Source organism: Chiroxiphia lanceolata, chromosome Z, assembly GCF_009829145.1.
Source record: "Chiroxiphia lanceolata isolate bChiLan1 chromosome Z, bChiLan1.pri, whole genome shotgun sequence".
Classification (NCBI taxonomy): Eukaryota; Metazoa; Chordata; class Aves; order Passeriformes; family Pipridae; genus Chiroxiphia; species Chiroxiphia lanceolata.
This window is the reverse complement of record NC_045671.1, coordinates 75,088,604-75,105,832: the sequence shown is the minus strand read 5'-3', so window position 1 is coordinate 75,105,832 and position 17,229 is coordinate 75,088,604. Positions and strand designations below refer to the sequence as shown.

The 17,229-nt window shown below is 48.3% G+C and overlaps 1 protein-coding gene across 4 annotated transcripts in view; it reads right to left on the bottom strand.

The window, feature by feature from the left end:
• PAX5 (paired box 5) overlaps window positions 1-17,229 on the bottom strand; it is a 127,817-nt gene that overhangs the window by 96,342 nt on the left and 14,246 nt on the right. For all 4 annotated transcript variants that reach the window (XM_032676740.1, XM_032676741.1, XM_032676742.1 and 1 more), the window contains exon 5: window positions 16,158-16,286. In XM_032676740.1, coding sequence (XP_032532631.1) covers window positions 16,158-16,286 — 129 coding nt within the window. The remainder of the gene's footprint in view (window positions 1-16,157; window positions 16,287-17,229) is intronic.

The following is a 17,229-nucleotide window of genomic DNA, read 5'->3' as shown; positions in this document are numbered from 1 at the left end:
AAAATCATTTTAGTGCTTAAATGTAAATTAATCATCTTACATAAAATCATAGAATCACAAATTCAATTACGTTGGAAAAACCCTCTAAGATCATTACCCCACCACTGCCGAGACCACGGCTAAACCATGTCTACATGTCTTTTAAATCCACCAGGGCTGGTAACTCCACCACTGTCCTGGATAGCCTGTTCCAGTGTCTGACAGCCCTTTCAGCCAGGAATTTTTTCCTAATATCCAATCTAAACCTCCTTTGATACATCTGGAGGCTGTTTCCTTTTGTCCTATCACAAAATCACAGACTGTTTTTGATAGGAAGGGAGCTTAAAGCTCATCTTGTTCCACCCCCTGCCATGGTCAGGGACATCTTCCACTAGCCCAGATTACTCCAAGCTGCATCCAGCCTGGGCTTGGACACTTCCAGGGATCCAGAGGCAGCCACAGCTTCTGTGGGTAACCTGTGCCAGGGCCTCCCCACCCTCACAGGGAAGAATTTCTTCCCAATATCCAATCTAACCCTGTTCGCTGTGAGTGTGAAGACATCACCCCTTGTCCTGTCATTTAGCTATCTATCTATCTATCTATCTATCTATCTATCTATCTGTCTATCTATCTATCTATCTATCTATCTATCTATCTATCATTTGCATTTAGAAGTATTTAAAAGTAAATAATGAGGAGCCATCACTCCTCATGAGTGATCAAGCCTGGGTACCAGTCCCTTCTTGCCTACCAGGTGCTCCTGTTAGTTAAGTAAAAGACAAGCACTTTTCCTTTAAAAAGACTTACAGAATCTCCAGGAGAGGTTCATTATAATTTTTCAGGGTGTTACTTCCCCATAGCTACTTGACTTTAATCCTTTTGAGAAGAAAAGAAGCCCACTCAAGATGCACACTGGCTGAAATTTTTCTTCCTTACATATGTAGGGTGTGTATACATAAACATTTACACATAGCTACAGGTTCTTCGCAGAACCACACAGAACCACAAGCACTTCCCCACCCCAGATAAAGCCAGTGCTGACAAGACAAAACAACGCAGCGTTCACAAAAATGACTGGATTGCACCACATTGCTTCTAGGGAAAATCTCTGAAAGAGACCATTTTTTTAGACAAAAAGAAAAAAAAAGAAAGAAAACTTGTAACGAGTACCTCTGCTGCTGCTGCACAAGGGTAGTGGCTAGGGGCTTGGACAGGGAGGCTCTTACCCCCCACAGTAGGAAATGAGGTGTCCCTCCACCATCATCCATGCCAACTTCCCTCTCCCTGAACAAAATGTGGCAGCCAAGGACGGAGGGTCTGCTCTGCTACCACCAGTGGGATGAACCAGAAACACACTGCTGGCACCCTGCAACCCGGCATCATCCCCCTGGTGCCCACCTGCACCAACTGAACCTCTCAAATGCTGCCAACTCCTGTACACGAGTTTACCCTGTACCTAGCTCTCGAGAAGGCACCCAGAGCCCAGGGGCTACACACCAACTCTAGCATATTCCGTGCCACTGGAATGCGGGCACCAGTCGTTACCATAACACACTCAATTGTTCTCAGCAGTGCTCCAACAAATAAAGCCATTAATTATAGCCTTTCCCTCAGCCACTGTTGGCTGGAGCAGCAATCAATGTGCAACCCCTCATTGCCTGCTCTCGGGGAGCAGAGACAGATGCCATAAAAATGATCCGCAGCCCACGCCGATCCCAGCCGGCGGGCTGCGCCCAGGAATGGCCACCACGCTGCTTTGACACACGATGCTGTATTTATTTGGCCTGCCGCAGCCATGGGGGAAGGTATCCCATTAGGCAATTATTTTTATCTTATAACGTCAATTTACTTATACTGATTGGCTTCCTGCCGCCAAATATCAATTAAATTGCAAATGCCTGCTGAAGCTTATTTTATGTCTCTTTCTCTTTCCCCCATTTCCCTTCTTTTTTTCTTTCTCCCCTTTTTTTCTTAAGGAGAGAGAGAGAGAACCCTATGTTCGAACATAATTTAGTTTATTTCCCTTTCCATATCTCAAAGGAAAATCTATATCTCGCTCTAGAAGGCCATTTGCCCTCTGTTATTGGGAGCTGAGGTATCACAGCAGTGGGCAATTTGTTTCAACCGGCTATCGGCAGCCCATCAGGACACCTCAGGACCTCTGCCATCTCAGTGCAATTGTATCTGATATTGCCATTTATGATTTGTTTCTAACAGTACCACCAGATAAACAGATTTTGGATCTCACAGGATATACCCACCTCATTCCCTCCTGCCTCAGCCACATCCTGTCCCACAATGCCCATCATCTGCTGATGGAGATCTCTGCTTGTCCCACTGGCAGAGACCCTCGTTTGCTCAGGCTGCTGCTCCCTGACAGTTGTGTCTCGGGAGGTGACAGAGTGGTTGGAGCTGCTGGAGGTTGTAAGCTGTTCCAATGATAAACTGCTGCACAAGCAGGTTTGGACACATGGTGAGCACAGGGAACATGAACCTGTCCAGCAGCTTCAAGTGGGTTGTGCTCACTTCATCATGGGGATGGGGGCTATACCTGTGCACACTCATCACCCAAGCAGCACTCAGTCACCTCTGACCTAGGGAAAAATCTAACCAAGGCATGGCATCTGCTGGTGCCTGCGCCAACGCAATATGTAAGACACCAGCCCCTCACTGCTGCAACCTTCCAGAACCAGTGAAGATGACCAGTACAAAACCCCAAAGCATCATACTTCACAAGCAAACACACAACCCATCACAACATCCCAGTGCCTGCAGAGCCCCTCTGCCTGTGCCTGCAGGGAAAGGGAAAGGGGGTGGTACCCCTTCACACTAATGGGGCCGGAGGGCTTGAGATGAGCTTCACTGATCGAACTGAACATCCCCAGCAGCCAGAGACCGACAGTGGCAGTGTAATCTGGAGGGGGACCAGGAGGGTAAAGAGGACCAGAACTGCAATCAGGATGAACAAGTGAATGCCAACCAGTGATGAAGAGGTGAAATCCCTCAGGTGCAGAGCACACCTGACGCAGGGAGACAGCAGTGGGTCAAACCCCGCCAGCCCTGCTGGCACCAGCTCCGACTTTCTAGAGCACCTAGAGAGGGAAAAGCCGGGCAGAGCACGAACCCAGGGAAAATCAGCTACATTTTCTCTGGAGGCAGAGGAAGACCTTATGCCCATATCTCCATGAAGGGGTGCAGAGCATGAGGCACACAGGGGTGCAGAGTGAGAGCCCACACCTTGCCACACGTGCACCTTCCTCCAGCTGAGCACTGAACACACAGCAATGTAGCAAAGATCTCCTATGAGCCAAGTCATACCTGTTACATACTATCTATAATGCATTCAAAAATTCTTTGGTACCTTATAAAAATGCAGGTGAGTTTATTCTGGGCTTGCCAGCTACCAAGGCGACTGTCATGGTGTTGGCAATTATATCCACAGGTTTGGCTAAAGCTGGTTTAAAAACCCGGCCCCATGTCTTTGAACGACGTGACGCAAAGGGAAGAGAACCAGCTACAGTGAGCACATCAGTGTACACGTACATACCTATGACTGTCTCTTCTTGTATATACACATATATATATCATATATATATATGCATGCATAGTAACAATCTGTATTCCATCTGTCCATCCATATAACTATTACCTATGTAGAGATGCTCATAAAAAAAAAAAAACAAACAGGGGTAATAGGAAAGACCTCTGCACCCTTTGCAATGGTGATTATTGACTGGTTCATTCAGTGCCTGATGGAGATAGCATGATTGCCTGGGATGTACCTTGCAGGTTTCTAAACAGAAGGCTCCAGAATCAATTGTGTGGTAACTGGTTAGATGTGACCAGCTTACAAACTCAGCATGGGTGTCAGGAAGCAAATTCAAGCAGCGCCATTACGTTTTTTTTAAATATCAGAGGTGAGGAAAGCCTCCCAGTTGGCAAGCCACAGGACAGAGCAGGGATTAATGATTTTGGCTTGGTTTTGTCTCCAAGGTGACAAATGGGTGCACAGTAGGCATGCTGCCATGGCTGGTGGTAGAAGGCGATGCTGAAACTCACAGTTTGCACAGGAAGATTTGTCTCTCCTGAAGTGAGGACAGCGCTGACAGCTTCCACTGAGCAGGACCTGATTAGCTGGAGATCACCACTTCCTTTGCTGTCCTAGGGGTCTGCTCTGCATGGCAGCTGCATGCTGAGGACAGCCTCCAACCCCTGTCCAACTTCCCCTACCCATCACTGCCACCACACCAGCTCCTCTCACAGCCTCTGCAGGAAGCGGTGATCTTCAAGAGAGGAGCAGAACAGAGCATGTGAGCATCTTGGAAAGCTTGACAAGAACTTGCCCTTGGTGGCCTATATCAGGCAGAGACTCCAGCCCCAGTGGTGGCCAGAGAAATGACACGTGGATACCCCATTGCCAAACAAGTTTTTCACTTCACTGATCAGTGGAGTGACACCAGTTTCACACTCCAGAGACAAATTACTGGCTCGAGGGCTACGTTTTCATCCATGACATTCTAGGAGGAAACATTCTTAGGGAATTGCCTCAGCTGTGACAAGGCTCTGGAAGTGTGTCCTGGTGTGTGGGAACAAGACCAAGAAGTTTCAGAGGTTTTCACTGATTTGACACACTGGACACTAACTTCACAAGGAACCATGGACAGATTTCAGCATCTCCTCATCCTCACATCCCTTTAAAGTAAACTGACCCCATAAGATGCTATGGTGGTCAAACCATCAGGCACCAAATGATTCCACAACAAGGACCACTTGGGTGTAAGAGAGGGAGAACAGGTAAACCAAACACTTCTGCCAACTCAAAGACACAAACTTAAACAGTTCCAAAATTACCTTCCCTGGATTCAGGCATGCCTATAATTATATTTCTCCCATTTCTGAGCACCTGCAACAGTCCTCTCCCCCCTACCATCCTAGACCATGATGGATGAGGACTGTTCTTTGTCCCCCCACTGGGGCTAGGCAGGAAGAGTCAGGCTCTGCTGTGCCACAAAGCCTTGCTATTCCAGAAAAGCCACCTCCTGTGTCCTTCTGCCTTGGGGGAAACCCAGGCAAGAATGGGGAAAGAATTCTCGGGGAAGCAACTGGCAATCCAAGGAATCATAGAAGAAAAAGCCCACTACATGACTATTTCTTATTAGTTGATTTATAGACAAAAAAGTCAGGCACTGTCAAGCATGAAATCTTATTGGGACAATAGAGATGAAATTGCCACTGCTGACAGCAGTGTTTACAAGGGCATCATGTGTTGATGCTGCACAGCATGAAACCAGCAGCCCCGTCTAACTCTGTGAATTGTAACAAGAGACAAAATGTCCCACTTGGGACAGGTAGGAATTGTATCACCAAAAATAACCGCTCGGGTGTAAAATCCATTAGAGGTGCATGGAAAGAAATCCAGAGGAGCCTGGTTGACACAGAGGGAGGCTCCTGAGCCCTCTCCAGCCACAGGAGACAGCAAATATTATCTCAGAGAGATCTCTGAGAAATTACTTGCCAGTGGGTTTGGTAGCTTGCCTTCACCTCCAGCCCAGGAGAGTCTAAGTAAGGGGACCAGGAATGCACTCATCCCCACACTGTAGACTCTGACCCCAAACTGGCGAGTATCGCTGAAGGGTTTCCAGTCAACATAGAAAATATGAGACCAGCTGCCTATCTTCAGGCACTCTGAGGCCTGATATGAGGCTGCTGAGAAACCAGTACTACTTCTGAAGGTTCTGAGTGTTTTAAAAGTCTCCACCACCAAATCTGCCTAACTCAAAGGAACCATATTCAGGGTAGACTGGCAGCTGCAGTCCAACATGCACCTAACCAACTCTTTGTTGTGAGACCTTCCAAGGAATGGTCTGACACATAAATGTCCCAGAGACAGCAGCTACAGAAAACTATATTGCAAGGTAAGTGAGACCAGAAGGAAAACCTCAACAACAAAGTTCAACAGTAATTGCTCAGAGTGATAAGGGGCAAGACTAAAGTGTGTTTAGCCAATATAAGACCTTCTGGTGTCTTCACCTGAAATGCTTAGTGACCACAAAGCCTTTGATATGCACACTTGTGCACCAACTGCTCAGAGCTTCTCTCTCAGGGTTGTACCTTCTCTCTCTCAATACACACCAAAACATGAGGAGATACACCATAACCATTAGATGCGGTGGTATGCGGGCAAAACCAGCCCGCTCCCACATAACTATGTGACAGCCCACCAGGCAAAACCCAGCACCCCACCAATTACTGCTGCAATGAGGAGAAATGACAGTCTGCTGTCTGAGATGATCACCATTCGACCAAAACTGTTCTTACAGATGTCTTCTTACTGAAACTTTACTTTCTTCATTTTTTTTTTTTATTGTAAGTTGATGTGACTCATCTAAAGCACCTGAAAGAAGCACCTTCCCTTGAGATCATTACCACAGGAGCAGCATCTGTAGCCTTTGGCTTGCTCTGTTCATCAGAATCTCTGAAGTCCTGGTCTATTGGAAAGTGTCCCTGCCCATGACAGGAGGGTCAGACTAGGTGGCCTTTAAAGGTCCCTTCCAACCCAAAACATTCTGTGATTCCATGACTCTAAGTCCTATCAGAGACATCTTTTTACTGGCTCTGCGCCTGTTTACAAGACATTGCAATACCACAATGACAGGGCTGCTGGAAGTGTCTGAACAAACAAAGCTCTGGTGAGAGCTGCACATCCCTACCCAGCCCATGACCGAAGAAATTCAGAGAGCAGCGGATGCAGCCTACAGATAGTTTGTTGTGGCAGCACCCCACTACAGAGCTACAGGGAAGCAGTTTTATGAAGATGGAATGCCCATGTGATAAGAAAGCTGTTGCATTTCACTGATGTTAGTCCCTGATTTCCAATCAGTCCCGGATACTCAGATCAGCCAGATCAGCCAGATAGGAAATTTTAAGTGGATTTCCTTTCAACACAAGGGCACCTCAAGATTTTCCCAACTTAGTCTTCCTTTTCCATTTGCAAAGTCTGCTCAAGTAAAACAAGAATAAGAAGAGGGATTTGGCTATTTGCAGCGTATATGAATGTCTCAAAGCTCCTGCTGGTTGTTAATGATGGCTGTTGTGCTCTGCCTGGGCTGCTGGATGTCTGGGAACCCAGAGAGCCACAGGTTGCCCATGCCTTGGGATGTGCATGCACACAGACTAAGCACTGGGGGTGATGGCATGTTGCCATGTCCTGCACACACTGGCTACACTTGAGCCAGGTCATATACTCTTAAAAACATATCTTCCCTTGTGTTCCCAGAGCAAGACCTGCCCCGGGATTTATGCTCCAGCAGAGCACTCAGCAAATGCTTTGTAAGCACTACAGCTCTCTGGGCTCTCTTGTGTTCTCATCACTATGCCATGAGAAATTTATGAAGGGGTTTTTCTTGACTTCTGGCACATCCAGGAAATACAGACAGCCTGCAGGTATGAGTCCAATGCTCCTGAAGACTCAATATGACCAGCTATTCACGTAACTAGCACACAAAGTGCAAAATGCAGTCACCACGTCTGGTGTAAGTAAACCCAAATGGGACTATTCTGCAAACACCACGACAGGCCAAAATGGGTAGGATTCAATCAATAATGCACAACCACCTCTAGCAATGAACAACCCTCATGCAAACAGTACACACAAAGACCATGGCAGACAAAAACTGAACTGAAGAAAGCCTCTTGTCTCAAGACACCTCCATTTTCTGTGTCTCACTGATTTTGCACTGTCTGCTTATAAGGAACCTCCTGATTGGCAGCAACAGCAATTACAGCTTAAAATATAAACTCCGGAGCTTCCCAAAGCACCAACAGTGGTTTTTAGTGGTTTTCCACTATCATTTAGGATTTCAGGAGGCTGTCATTTCAGCCAAAGAAATAATTCTGACTTTAAAACCCCAGTAAGCTCGAATCAAATCTTGTACCCACTGCAAAAGCAAATTTGAGTTCCTACATGATAATCCTGGCACTAGAGCTGCATTTTGTGCAGCCATTGAGAAGGCAGATGACCTGCCATTACCTGCAGAACTGTTTACTGCTCTCCCAGGGGCAGGAGCAGACTTGGAAGGAGAAGGAAGACCCTGGCCAACTCGCACCCCCAGCCATCTTGCACCCCCACCCTGGTGGTCATCCCAGTGGGTAGAACGAGTACAGGACAAGGTGATGGGAAAGCCATTACCTCTTCTGGGGGCAAGAGGGAAGCCTGACACAAAAATACATGATATTTGCATGGCTCCAGTTACCACAAAGGTGCCAAATCATTTACTTAATGCCATGACATTGGACCTTTCATGTGGGAATACCCTCTGCGTCTTTCCAAGCACCGCCTGCAAATGGCCAAATCTCTATCTTCCAGGGTAAACAAGGCTGAGCCTCTGCAGCTCCCCTAAGCTCCCCAAACACGTTTGAAGTACAAGCATTTATTTAACAGCACAAATGTATCTTGACAGACCCAAGCAAAACTGATGTACAAACGGGGAAAAAGGGAAAAAATCCAGCATCGTACACCATGACACAAAGCATGTGACCCTTCTCTCACAGAAATGCCTCACCCAAGAGCACTGTATGAAGAAAAGTCACAAAACTAACAAGGTAGACCACTAAAAAGCCAAACAATCTTTTCTTCATTTTGTTCTTCAGTTCTCTGAAAGGTCTCTATCATCATTTAAGAGGTGGAAAAGTACTTGTGGAAGTCTGTGAGTAATACAATTTATCCAACCTAAGACAAAACTTTTATCACCTCTCTCTATATACACACAGGTGACAGATGCATTAGAGGCACATAGATACATGCTCTCTGCAGGTACATAGGTACATACGTACCTGTGACAGTACCTCAGCATTTCCTCCTCTCTGGATTCTACCAATTTCTCAGTAAATCAGAAGGATCTTGCTTGTGACTTTTCCAGTTAATTTTATATTAGTGTTTATAACAAATATCCATCAAAACTGACAAGTCAAGTCCTGCTTGTCCACAAAATTGCTTCTTCTTTGGAAAATGCATTCCCACAGAAGAATCCTGGCCAGACCAGATACTGGCACTGTCAGGATGACCTGTTGACTCACCTAAACAGAATTTTAGCTAAACCTACATGGTTGTATTTTGAAAAACATCTAGCACTCAACAGCTCCTGATGTGAATAGCTGGAACTACATCAGGGCTTTAAGGAGTGGTGGAAGTCTGGGCTTTTAATTAACATAGCTCCAGGAAAATCCCTGCTCTGCTGAAGCCAGTGGCAAACCCACAAGGCTTCACCCTGGAACCAGGGGAGAGGTCTCTAGAAAATAGGGGTCCCAGGGACTGGATTAGAAGAAACGCGACAAACATACTTGATACGCACACAAGAGAGCTGATAAACCTCTCACTCAGAAGGGGCAGCTGCACTGGCAGAGAGTTTTCCGGCACTGAGTTGCGAACAGGTTAGCGTCACCAACAACCAGGGCAAAACCAACCCATCCCTCCACACCGCTCAGGCACGAGGGCATGGGGACATCCCCCTCTGAGAACAGCTGCCTGCCAGCCACTGCCATGTACCTGGCCATGCACATGTCCACAGGGACCCCACAGGAGTCATCAGCTGGAAGCAGTACCCCAGAGCCAGGGATGCAGGTAGTCCCAGGCATCCAGCATGCTTGCAGCTTGGAGCATCACAGAGGAGCTGGGAAGCACACTGATGGCTAAGAGTGTGGAATGCTTCACTGTTCCACAGAACTGAACGGCTTCGTCCGAGGAGGGCTTCAGCCCACAGGCTCCCTGACCCAGCCAGCAGAGCTTGATCCTTCCCAATCCACTGTCCTGTATGAGCAGCACTCAGGTGAACACATTGCCCTCAAACATCAGAAGAGCTCAGTTTGGATGCTGAAATGGCTTTTTGTTTTATTTTCATGCATTTAGACATTCAGAACTTTCTCGGAAGCTAAGACCATGTAATTTTAATGCTGCTGTAGCAGAGATTTGAACTGACTCACCTTTATTCTTTTTTCCCTAGAATTTCATGAGGAATGTCAAAATATTCTCTTTTTCTCTCAAAGACAAATCCTGTGCCTGCTGAGCTCCCATTGCTAATGTCTGGTGGCTGGATCAGCACCAATAAGGCCACAGGTGGAGGGTAGCTCTTGAAACACTCAAGGGTTTTATTATTATGCCTTGGGGCAGTCAAACTCCTCCTCCAGACATCCACCATCATCCATGGGTGACACCATCACTGCTAGTGTCAAACCAATACTGTCCACATGTGACACCATTACTGATGGCATAAATAAAACGTTGTCCATGGGTGATGCCATCAAGGCTCATGTCAAACTGCCAGCACGGGTAGAGTCTGCTGCCACTTCAGCACATTCAGAATGGACCATGTAAGATACACAAAAGGTAAATATAAAGAGTGAAACAGAAGAAAACCCCCGTTATTCTGGGAAATTATATCCAAGGACATAAAAGAACAAAAAGCCTCCACCAAGCCACAGATGGCACAGATGAAGCCATCACTGCAATGTAATGGCAAAGTCCACATCAAACTCCTTTTAAAAAGGTGATGTCAGAATCCATGTGGTGAGGAAAAAACATCTCTTTCAAAGAGTTAAGGAACTCATGGGACAACCTACCCTGCACTGCAACCCCTGGAACAGAACCCTGAACAAAACAGACAGTCTGCATCAGCAGGAGAAATTCAGATTAGTATTTGCTGACTCTGCAAAACCACATTCCCTTCAAAAGCTTCATCTCATTATAGTCATATAGTCACTGGACTTGTCCTCTGGGGTAAAAACAACTCCAGTGAGTAAGTTCTGCTGAAATGGCACTAGAAATCATTAAACTCCAACACTTCCCTGGGACTCTGCAGCACCTAGTCCACATTGGGCTCCCTTTGGAGGCCACTGACCTAGCTACAAGAATGTAGCTTCTTGTTTCTGTCCATCTGGGAAAACACAGTTGATGGGCCTGCTATGGAGGAAAGTCACAAGACGCAGAAACACTCTGTTTTATCAATCCTTACTCATGTTTAGCTGTGTTTGCTCTGCTTTTCCCTGTCTCTCTGTCCCCAGACGTGTCACTGACTTGGTGAGATCCTGCTCGCCTTCATCACTGCCAAGAACTTCACCAGCTGATCTCAACAGTGGCCATACTACTGGTGTCATTGAAAACAGCCCCAGCAGCTTCAGCTGCTGCTCAGCTCAATGCTGCTTGGATACCCAGATGTGCCTAACCCAGGGCATCCCTTCATGACAATGTGGTGACTGTAAAACAGGATGGTTCTCTAAGACATTGGATTGCATCCACCCCTAGTTACCTTTCATTTCCATTAGGGTCCCAGTCCCTCTTGGAGGCTTATCCTCTTAGACAGAAGGCTGTGACCCAAATACCTGGAAATATACCATGTCTGTGATTAAAAGCAAGACATTTTTCAGAGTTCAGTTGAGGAAATAAAGCACCAGCACTTACGTCATCACACTAGATGCTAACAACAGCATCGGGTTATGATTGGTAAGAATGGAAACAAAACAACTGGTACAAGTGGAGGTCGCCTGCCACACTGGTTTCAATTCCCCAAACTGCTTCACTTCTGAGAAGACTCCATAAAGGTAAATTTGAAATATAGTCTGCTCTTTGGTGCAGATACTTCATTCTGATAAACTTCTCCTGCAGCAAGAAAGGGAGGGTGGGGAGCATTCCATGCACCATTTGTTGAGGGTGTCTTGTTTAATTTGAGCAGACAGGGCCATAGACACTTTGCTGTCAGGCAGTCATGGATACATGTAGTCTTTTGCTCTTACCAGCTGCATTTACACAAGGAAAGCACACAGGCCAACTGGTCCTGTGTCCCTGCAGGGAAACTGCATTACCTTCTGTGTCACCAGGGCTACACCTGAGCAGTGGCACGGTGCCCCTCCATGCCAACCCCATTGTTAGCAGACAGTAGCTTAGAGGATGCCAGCTTGCACACTCTAAAATCAGACCAGGGCAGTGACAACCCTATAGTGGGTTTTGTTGGGTTTTTTTCCAAAAGCTGAAACTTGATGATCCTTGTGAGTCCCTTCCAACTCATAGGATATTCTATGATTCTATGATGCTAACCATAGCAGGATGGACCAGATGACATTTGTGCCTACACATTGATGGTCTCTATTTTAGCAGCATAGAAGTAGTGTTAGTTGGTAGACATGACAGACATCCTGAACTTACAGAGCAACTCTGTATGCAAACAGATTTCAGGCTGGCTTGGTTGCTGCTCATGTTCACCCGCTGCCCTTATTACCTGCCAGTATCAGAGGTTTCTGCACATTTCTGTGTCAGAAGTGAGAACTCAAGCATACTTCTCTGTTCTTCGACTGGGCTAAGCTGCTAAAGCATATAAATCTCTAGGGGTGAAAAATCAGGGGGCTAGTAGAAGACTCACAGTCAGGCATACACACTCCAACATAACATGCAGTATTTGCTCTAAGGGGCATCATTCCCACGTGGAGGAATGGTTTGTGTTTTGCAAAAAGCAAGGAGGAGCTACAAGGATGGAGATTCTCATGATTATTCCAACTCCTGTTCATAAACCCACTGGCAATCAGTCTCATCTCTCTGCAATGGTACAGGAACGAGCCTCTTCTCACAGCCCCAGGGCAGCCCTGACAGCAATCACAGCTGGAGCAGAACACAAATGGCAGCTGCCTGCACCAGAGGCGGGGCTCATATACAGATGTGCTCAAACCAAGCAGCTCAAGCCCTACACAGACCAGCAAGCAGAGGGCTCTGCATGAGGTACAACAGAACTCCTTCACTCAGTATGTCCCCACAGCAGCCAGCATTGCCCCCACACACTGCCCCCGTTCCAGAGAGGTGCACACTCTTGGAAAGGACCAGCAGGCACACCACCAGTGTGCCTCTCATAGAGTACAGGACTGGGTTCTTGGGAAAGCAGGAGTCCTTTGGTGGAGGGATGCCACTCTGCCACAGAGACAGCCTCAGCTCTCAGGGAGACCCCAGATGAGAGGCACATTCCATGTTTCGGGCACACGCGCTTGTTCCAGGCTCTCTCTCAGCTGGGGTTACACAAACACAGCAGGCACATCACACTTGGGCTTAAGCCCTTCTGACATCTCTCTCACACCTGCATAGCTCTGCAGGATGGAAATCAGGGCTGTGAAAGAGAGGACTGAAGGGAGAGGGAAGGCTGCTCTCTACCTTACCATGCACTGACCCTTCTTTACCCATCATCCTCAGACCACACTTCAGAGCACTCCAGAGCAGCCCAGCAGCCTCCTTCATCCCCAAAATATGCCCTGGTCTCCTATGCACCCACCTGGGGACAAAGCTCCCTTTTGCCGTCTTCTCAGTGCTTGACAAGGATTATTTAACCCCACTTCAGAAAGCTTTGACTTCTGAACAGAGGATGCCCAGCACTTCCCAAAATACGTACCCTGTCAGGTGTCATTATGAGACCACCACTCCCTACTGTGGCCAGTGCAGTGTAACCTGTCCCTGGGTGTCCACTGGCTGTGGGCACTAGATGGAGCGTTCAGATTGTTCTGACTTGGGGTCTTGCTGTCCTAAAACAGACCCCATTCAGGGCAGGCACCGCAGCACAATGACTCCACGCACCCCTATTATCCATCTGCACCTCCACAGGCCTTCCCTGACCCATGGGGCCAGGCAAATGTGCATCCACAACACTCAAGGAGGCAATCTGCAGGCAGAACAGCAAGGCTGGTGCCCAGCATCCTCTACTGCTGAAGGTTACAGTGTGTCTCTGCCTTGTTACAGAACAGCCTGCTCTTTGTGTCAGTCTCCAGTAGTATGTCCTTTAACCACAAGTGAAAGGAACCGATCCCCCACGAAGACGCATCTGCTCCGAGTCCATATTACAACAGGGAAAAAAATTACACCTTCAGCTATATAAACCAATAAAGACTGTCTGATTTGGCTTGCCCCTGTTGCTACCCAGCAAGTTTCCCACTGGGTTAAAGGCTGGTGACATCTGCTAAAAAATTGTCAAGAGTAAGGAGAACAAAACTGGGTAATGAATCACACCAAGTGTTCAATGCAGCTGGAAGCTGGAGGGGCAAGTCCACCCACCTCACCCCCAGGCCAAGGGTAGCCAGAACAGCCAGAGGAGTGCTGCACAGCAAGTGGCTCCATCAAACATGCACAGGGAGACAGAGCAGCAGGCGTGCACCTTCCAACAGCTATCAGAAACGGCGCATCACAGCAAATGACACGATGTGAGGGGTTTGCTGCTGAGGGAGCCCCTTCAAAGTCACGAAATCGTAAAGTTAACTCTGCCCCCTTGTGCATCTACATCATGATACAGGCCATAATTAGGTGACATACTTCTCCTCTTTGTGTCAGAGGCATATATAGCAGATACAACCCAGCTCCCTGTCACCTGCAGCACAGAGCTTTGGGACACCTCCATGGGCACCTCACACACACTTGGACCCATCCAGAGGGACCTTGTGCTAAGCAGGATGGGGAGGGGTTATGGATGCTCCTGGGGATCCTCCCAACAGACAAAGACGTTGGAGTACTTGACTATGCCTCTTCAAATCTGCAGCCCTGAGCCTATTATAAAAGCAGCTTAAACAGCCTGCTGAGGACAGCATTACTGTCCGGCTTAGGAGCTCGAAAACCATGACCCATCCTGCCAGACTGATGGAGGTTGCTTAGATATCACATGCTCACTTCCAGATGTGAACTGGCAAAAGCTGGGGAGGTTCTCAGCCCTGCTTCTGGGAACTGCTTTTGCTTTTCAAGGAAGAACTTCGTTCTTTTCTCTGCTGTTAAACCAGAGTCTTCTCACAGGCACCCAAAAACTGGCAGCTCAGGAGAGTGCTGTGACACAGAAGCCATGTGGTCTCAACACAGACAGCCTCTCTCCTGACCTAGCTGATAAAATACAAAACTTCCACCCTACCTCCTTGAATGCATATATTTAACTAAGCACTTGTGGCCTGGATTTGGAAAAAAGTATCAGATGTACAATCACAGAGTTGAGTAACAACAGCATATTCAGCAAGTCCCTGAGCACAGGGACATTTGTACTCCCACCATCAGACCAGTTCTCACATAGCTAACATTGACCCCATCAACCTCTGGCAGTTTTCCCCCCAGTTTCAGTAAAGCTAGCTCGACTCTGATCATGTGCTTCCACTAAAGCATCCACAGGCACATCGTCCTGTTTGTGCAACTCAGGCACCAGGTTGCTGGCATGATGTTAGCTGTGTCTCCCCCAGAGAGGGGGGGTTAATGCCACTACAGCTTCATTACACCCACCCACCACCCCCTCCATCCCGGAGGGGTTGGGCAGCTGGGGACAGCGAGGGCAGTGCAGGGGTGCAGATCCCTGCAGGCTGCAGGGCAGTGCTGGACCCACACCAGCAGCAGGAGCTGAGGAACATGAGTGCTCCCCAGAAGATGGAGAAGCCTGACACACCAGGAAGGGGATTCCTCCTCCAGGAGACTTACGCATCCTCTGCTGCAGCATCCCCGCTATGGCTCTGACATCCCCTCCACTTCACAGCCACGGCCTCAGCTCCTCTCTTTAAGCTCTTACAAAATGAAAGGAATGGTCCTTCTAGTCCACCTCTGGTACCCTTCTCTCCAAAGCATTGCTTTCAGTAAGATGCGGAACAAAACAGGACCATAAACCTTGTGGTGGATCTGAGGAGTACCAGCAATATCCAGTCCCAAAAGGCTGTGCTCACTTCCACCCTCCAAGACTGACAAAAGCCCCTGGTGAGAAGGACCTTAGAGAAACATTGTGGCAGACAGCTCTGCACTTTATTTTCTGTCTCTTTGTGGCTATTTCCTCTTTCAGATGTCCACAGAGTCAACACAAGAGTGACTCTTCCCCTGTTCCCTGGCAGGAGGGAAATATTCCACAGCTAGGACAAGGATCTGGTTCAAAACTGACGCACTCACTGCCAGAGCTTTCTGACACACTCAGACAAGACCCTCCTCAAAGAGGTCCTGCTCCTGGCCACTGGCTCACTTCAATGGTCCCTGACGTGGCTGTGACCTTGGCACAGTCCTGCTGAAAAAAAACCAAACCGCACCACAGCCAACAGCAAGAGATGTCCACAGCTCCGTCACATCACACACACAGAGCACCCACCCCAGCCCCAGCCCACCCTTCTGGCCACACATTCATGCACACCCCCAATAAAGCAGCTCCTGCTACCTTCATCCCGCTTGCGCTTGTTGTTCTCGGTGCTGGGGGAGGCAATTCCCAGGATCCCACTGATGGAGTAGGATGAGCCAGCAGAGTCAGTGGTGACAGAGGACACCTGGGTGACAGATCCCGTGGAGGCTGCAAGGCAAGGACAGGCAGTCAGTCACAGGACAACATGGGCACTAATCTACCCAAAAGCCACTGGCCCCCACGGCATGATGGAGGTGGGCTGAGGCTCTGCCAGCCACCATGGCTCCTCCAGCTCAGGAAGGACACTCACCCAGACTAACTACACCCAGTCCAACCCAGCAGCATGCCACAGCAGCCCGGTGCAGCAGTGGGAGCAGAGGCACGGTCAGCCCTCGCCCCTATCACAAGGGGCTGGGTGCATGCACTGTGAGATGGGAGGTACTTTTCCTTTAGCAGTGAGATATCCCACTCCTCTTGAGGCTTGCTGGGAACACTCATTGCTTGGGGCAGCAGAAGCCACCCAGTGATACAGCAGCCCATGTCACCAGCAAAGGTGGACAGATCTTTGTGGGAACACAGCCATGAAGAGAGAAAGGAGCTGCCACAAAAAGGGTCCTGGGACAGGAACCTCCTTGGAGTGGAGCAACCCGCATTTACTGTGCTAGGTGTAGTTCCTGCATCCTGATGAACTGCCAGGCCAATGAAGATCCTGCACAGCTGGGGTTGCCCACAGATGGACAGCAGAATGGCCCTGAGGTTCCCCAAAATATGAATAAAATCCACTTGGCTTTGGTAGAGCCCTCAGGAAAGGGTACTGGTTGTGTCCAGCAAGGAAGGTCACTCATCACAGCCAACATCAGCCTGGAGTTGCCACACCACTCTGCAAACACTGTCCACATGATGCTGTGGGAGTCCAAGGTTGCAAGGAAGAATGCAGAGGAGGGAGCACACCATCAACTCGATCAGCTCATAGGCTGAGCCTGCCCTGCCACGTCCTTGCATCCTAAAAGTCACTGTGCAGACCACCAGGACAGGGTGGGGAGATACACTGCAGGACCACATTGAAGACCCCCAGCCACAACTCATACAGAGCACACTAGTGCCGCCTTTA